Source organism: Apium graveolens, chromosome 10 (assembly GCF_009905375.1).
Source record: "Apium graveolens cultivar Ventura chromosome 10, ASM990537v1, whole genome shotgun sequence".
In the NCBI taxonomy this organism is placed as follows: domain Eukaryota; kingdom Viridiplantae; phylum Streptophyta; class Magnoliopsida; order Apiales; family Apiaceae; genus Apium; species Apium graveolens.
The window spans coordinates 212775383-212781812 of NC_133656.1; the positions used below are offsets into that span (position 1 = coordinate 212775383).

At 34.3% G+C, this 6430-nt stretch overlaps 1 protein-coding gene and 1 non-coding gene across 2 annotated transcripts; both read right to left on the reverse strand.

The window, feature by feature from the left end:
* Window positions 1-254: 254 nt before the first annotated feature.
* On the reverse strand, window positions 255-360 carry LOC141694473 (small nucleolar RNA Z266). Its single transcript, XR_012563777.1, has one exon. It is a non-coding gene; the product is annotated as a small nucleolar RNA Z266 (small nucleolar RNA).
* A 1371-nt stretch (window positions 361-1731) lies between these two features.
* LOC141693554 (peptidyl-prolyl cis-trans isomerase CYP18-2) lies at window positions 1732-6224 on the reverse strand. Its single transcript, XM_074498694.1, has 6 exons — window positions 6066-6224; window positions 5890-5985; window positions 4921-4988; window positions 4162-4295; window positions 2366-2450; window positions 1732-1982 (listed from the first exon to the last, which is right to left on the reverse strand). The coding sequence occupies exons 1-6, from the start codon at window positions 6138-6140 to the stop codon at window positions 1937-1939; spliced, it is 504 nt and encodes a 167-aa protein (XP_074354795.1). The 5' UTR covers window positions 6141-6224; the 3' UTR covers window positions 1732-1936.
* Between the last annotated feature and the right edge of the window lie 206 nt (window positions 6225-6430).

Genomic DNA, 6430 nt, shown 5'->3' on the forward strand with positions numbered 1-6430 from the left:
TGAGTCCTTTGTAAATCCATCTTTGGCTCAAAAGGTTTTGTAAAAAGTTATTTGTAATATCATTAGGCGAGTCAGAATATCAATAAGCTTTTTTTTATAGAGTTCACAAGGAATTTCTCCCCTCACATTAAAGTTATTCCTCATTCTTGCCCATCCAGTTCCAGCTTGAAACGAAAACACATCAAAAATGTAAACTTAACAAGGAGTTTATATATATTCTAAATCCACACAACAGTAAAAGAGAGAAGTGGGTGTAATAGCAAGTCAGGTAGTATGAATGAATAATGCCTCAATTTGTTGAGTTCATTAAGGATTTTTTCACCTTTAACACATCTAATTGTATCATCATTCTTGCTCCTTACACCCCCCATTTATTTTTTTCAATCAAAAAACATTCAAAAAAAAAAAACTGAACACATTAACAAAATGTATCCCAACAAATCAGAGCCATTCACAACATTTGATGTACTATGTAAATCCCTATTAAATGACATTAAATCAGCAGATAAATCTGAAGATTTAACACCGAAAAAACAGAGAAAATACATAATCAAATAGAATGGCTCAGTGATTTAAATGAGAAAAGGGAGTACTTCAATAGGAAAACCCTAATGAAACAATCCCAGATTTACATAAAAAACATATATAAACACGAGGGTTGATATAGCGCGGCTATGACTCAAAACGCTTCCATTTTGTTTATGTGGAAGGCGATCTTAAGGGCTGCGCATTCAACAAAAACAAAAAAAAAACAAATTGAAATAAAAAATAAAAAAATCAGATAGAATTATGCAAGGATAAACCCTAGAAAGTATAAATAGACGGCACATGTTTGAGCTTGAGGGGGCGACTATGATTATATATGTTCTGCAGGCACACGGGAAGAAATGAATGCCCTAGTTGACGAGAATATCCATATCTATGTTAACATAGGCCCGTGTCCTTTATTTCTCGGCTTTAGTTTCAAAGAAATGGGTGGTATTTGGCCCAATGTCTAGTAGAAGATAAGTTTACAAAAACAAATTGTTGTAAATATATTTATTTACACTTAATTTTGAGATTTTAAATTTTACTAATTTTCAACTCCAAGTCTCCAACTAAAATTTGAGATCCGTAATTGCCACCATTTTCAATGTTTTTCATATTTCACCTAATTGAAGCATAATTGAATTATCGTCTTTTTTATACAGCTAAATCTCGATAAATGAATATATTTTTAAGACCAAAATATTTTATTTATTAATCAAGATTATTCATTTGTCGATGTCAAAAATATATTATCTGTATAATGTTGGGATAAAAAAATTATTAATTTAATGAGATTATTCATTTATCAAATATTCATTCATTCAGGTTCTACCGTATTGTTGCAAGTGCAGTTACATTAACATACCAACCAGCAGTTTTTATCAGTTGAGAGATTTGTCAAAAAAAGACCTTTGGTGCTGAAATGTATATCTATTATTTCTTCAGTTTTTTATTCCAACACAAATTCAGTTACCTGAGAGTCTGATTCTGATACCCCAATTTGACCTTCCGATCCAGCTTATCACAGAAATGAGGTTCCAATTGAAATCTAACATTTAGGTCTAATTCAAATTAATCCGTAAACCACTTTCTGAAAATCATAATGGATTGTCTACATTATATGTCATGACATCTTATACAACAGTGCAATGCAATTTTGAAAAACACACTGAACACATGGGAAAGATACAGGCATACTGAATCTAATCAAAACAAATATTCAGATTCTATTGGAAGCTCGAATCTAACATAATATTCAATATTTGATAATCATTGGCTGTATGTTAATTCTGATAATAGAAATACAGGAAATCAAAACGAAGTCTTTCCATTTTCAAGGAAAACAGGGTATCGGACACGTCAAACAACACCATTTTACCATTACCACCGCTCCAACATTATCGAAGTGTCAAACTTTGACTACTGCACGCAGTATCTTCACGTCATGAATAGGTCTAACAAAACATAAGGATGACTAAATTAGGCTGCACAAAGCTGGTTCCAATAATCATTAAAAGAAAAGGAACCTAATACTGAACAATGACTATTATTAAAGGATTTTTCTAGTGTGCGGTCATGGACACATGCTAAGAGTTAGTGTTTGATGAGGTGTCCACAATATATTGGTGGAGAGCTCATTAATAATGATGGACCCCCTCTGAATGCACAAAAATCTCCACCAATAAAATTTTTACAACTCATCAATCACACTTTCTTGGGCACATGCTAGACAAACCGATTATAAAAACCTTGGTAAAGTATTACTTCAATTCAATCATTTATACTTAAAAAGTGTAACCAAGAATATGTTTATATGGTCTTATGACAATTAACATACCTATCATTATTATCAGTTTGAACACTACCAAGTCTCTTAACAATTTCCAATCCTCTGCACACTCTTCCAAATATTGTGTGCTTTCCTGAACAAGATGTATAGCAAACACACATGAAACAGAATGAGCACTTGATAATAACAAAACTCAACAATGAGCAATGAAAGATACGAGAAAACAAGATTAGTATTTTCCCCACCAAAAAGAGCATGTGAAAGATTTACAGTGCTTGTTAACAGTCTTCTGTTAATCTTATGATATAATGAGAAGATAATATCATAAGCATCAACAGAAACCCCAAATGTGTTAATTAATGCGATGCATGTTAAACAAAACCCCTTGTATAAATATATTTTCGCTCCTGAAATGAAAGAGCATGTAGATATCACTAATGCCTTTCTTGTTTAGCAAAAAAAATTATAAGAAAAAAAGATCACCAAAGCTAGGTCATAAATCTGGCTCCCTCGCTCCGCATTACATAAGATTGTACAGAAGGAATATGAGAGAGATGGATTATTTGTAAGCAAATGCTAAGGATAAGTAGAGGCGGCGGTGAGCATGGAGAATGAGTCCGCCATGGCTATATTCCTGTGAAAAATTCAATTGTTCACTCCAGTCGTGGATGAAGAGTGAGGGTAAAGATTAAAGACAGTTCAAAAATGATTCATTCTCCTCCTCCATCCATTCTTCTATATTTACTCGCTCTTTTCTTATTTAAGCAGAACCATTCTCAAATTTTCCACTTAAAATTCAAAAGTCTCAAAATTCAATAGGCTCGTATAAACATCACACAGATGTCATTATATAACAGGCAACACAGTAGAACATCCAATACATAAAGCGAAAATGGCATTTCTGTGGGGAGTGGGCTATTATGTGCTGTAAGAAAATCAAGTTCACAGATAAATCGAGCAACTTGAAATAAGGCTTTAGCCTTTAAGGATAAATGAGAAGCAATTGGTGTGAGATTAGTTTAGTGCAAAAGAAAAAAAAAAAGCAAACTAAAAATGAAATATAAGTCACAACTTCTAAACTTCTATGCACAGAAGTAGACTCGTTTGAGGGCATAGAATCAGGTCAGTCTAGCTTTAAACTTTGTACTATCCTGACACCCAGTTGTCAAGGCATCGCATGTTCTGCCAATCTAATCTTTGTGAAGGAAACTAGACGAACTGTAAAGGCTGCTATTAAAATACATGTAAATTCTTTCTAAACTAGAGTACTATCTTTAATAAGGTATAATATGTACCTAAAACTAGGGGTGTACGCAGTGCGGTTTGGTTCGGTTGGAGGGTAAAAAACAAACCAAACCGCAACTTGCAGTTTTCCAATATCTCCATCCGCAACCAAACCGTTGGTATGTAAAAACCAACCAAATCCACCCACGTAATTGCGGTTGGTTGCGGTTAATTTAGGCTAAAACTACTTCATGATCATTTTATTGATACTTGAGGCAGAATGATAGTTTCACAAAAAAAAAAAGCATGGATGTCGCAAATTTTATTAACCACATCGGCCCCCTAAAATTAGCGGAACACCCAATGTTATTCAGGGGCCATTTGCATCATGGTATTTCAACCAGGTTAACGGAAACGGGAATCAGGTTGCAATATGTTTTTCAGTTTTTGTATTGAAATCTCATTCCCATTCCCATTAACCAGGTTAAAATCCCATTACCCAAATGGGCACTTAACGCTTCTGCGGAGCATATTAACCGGAAAAATATATTGTTGAACCGAAAAAAGCAAAACGAGCTGAATAAGGGGTCAAGTGATCTGAGTTCGAGTTGAAATTTTACCGTCCAAAGACTGTGTTGGTGCCAAGGTAATAAAGAATTGACTTCCATTGGTATTTGGACCCGCATTTGCCATGGAAAGTATACCAGCTCCTGTATGCTTTAACTTTGGGTGTATCTCATCCTCGAATTTGCCACTGAACATATATGCCACAAGAGAGGAAGTGAAGTCATTAAAACTTCGAAAGTTCAATGGTTATAAAAACGACACAAGTAACCGATGACAAAACTGGGGTGCCGCGTTATCAAAAGAACTGGGCAATATATAGAAATATTCTGCTCCTATATGAATAGAAGATTAATATGAGATGATTCATATATTACAGGCAGAACTACTTTACATGCAGTATGCAGATATCTGTGGGGTATACGTAATCAACTGAAACATATTCTATGCTAACAAGAACAGTACAGAGATATGCATTGAAGTTGTGCAAAGAAAATGTCTCGGGAACCACTCATAGTCTGCCGATACATGCATCATTCCTTACCACATTATAAAGCTCCAGACTGGAGCGGGGACATGATAAATCAGTGAGCTGTATTTGCTAGATCAAAACATCACTTATCATGAAAACACATATCTAAGCAGCTGGTTTTGCTAATGGAAACATATTTTCATGATATCTACCATTCAGGTTCCGGAACTATTTCATTCAAGATGTTAGCACGGTGAACAACTAAGCTATTGGCAACTAATGAAATTGTAGATGAATCGATTAAGAAATTTCATATACTAGAGAATTAAAATGAACAACATACCCGTTGTTGTATATAGATTGTCCGCCCCTTCCTGTGCCAGTAGGATCCCCACCTTGGACTATAAAGTCCTACTCAAAAATCATAATTAGTATACTTCATTAAATATATCAATACAATGCATGGAAAATATGTTATAAACTCTCGTTCATGGAGAGTTACAGAGAGAAGGAAAGATGAGATGGCCATAGACAACTTATTTGACATCATCTTCACTATATTGCTGGTAGTTAATAAGATTGACTAAATGTGTATTGTTTCTAAAGCAGGTTGCCCATTTTTAAAGATATATGATTCAACCGAACCCACACACCACAAGGTTTTAAAAGGAGCCGGTAACTTAGCACAGTAATTGAGTTTGAATCTCCCTATCCCCAAAAATCTCAAAATATTTTGAGTATTTTTAAGATGAGTAACCAACACCCCAGTTCCCCCAAAAGAAAACGTAAGGTCCAAAAACTTATAAAGTTGGGAGAAGGCCTTCGTTGGAATATTCAACACTTTACTCACTCGTGTTAGCTAACTGTCCTAACCTTACTGTCCTAACCTTACTGTATAAGGAGATCTTAATCATTTTTTTTTCTCAAAACATACCTTTAACATTCATTGTTTCTTGCTAATTTTATTCATTCCATTTCATCTCCCCCAACCAAACACAACAAAAGATCTTAAGCAATAAAAAATAAAAAGGGAATTAAATTGATAAGGAGCAATGTTAAAAGTTAAATGATCCAAGTAAGCCCTTCTAATAACAATTTATAGTTATCCGACAACTGGTAAATCATAGCAACTAAAAGTTGAGTAGTGTAAGCCTGAACGATGATACACTATCAGCAACATGTATTTTTTTGGAACTTGAGAGTGTGAGTTGAAATACTTAGAAATAACTAAACAGTCTGTAAATTTCTTTAATTTCTCCCCCAAATTCTCATAAAGAAGCCACAAAACAATAAATAAAAAAAATAAACAAACCTTAACAATTCTGTGGAATTTGACGCCGTCGTAGTAACCCTTGCGAGAGAGCTCAATGAAGTTTTTACAAGTTTTTGGAGCGTGCTTGTAGTACATCTGGGAAATAATGAAAAAACACAAACTCCAATTAATTAGAAATTACAAAAACTTAAGGATGTAATTGGCGTGGGGGGTACCTCAACAGTAAAAGAGCCCATGGAAGTCTCGAGAGTGACCTCCGGCGGGCCTTCTTCTACACTGGGCCAATTCATCCTTCCTTCCTTCCTCTGGCTTCTCAACTCTAAACTGCTACACACGACCCAGACAAATGATTCGAGGTTTTTTATTTTGGAAAATGCTATGTCACTTTAAATTCAATGGTCGGTTTTATTTTATTTTAATTACATAAAACAAATACTATGCTTTTTATAATACACTTCAACCTTTTTAAATTAACGGCTTCGGACCAATAAAATTTTAATATCCCAATTTTATTATTTGGTGGGGGTGAATGTAGTAAACATTTGTTCCATGCACTAATGAGAAATTATATCCTTATATA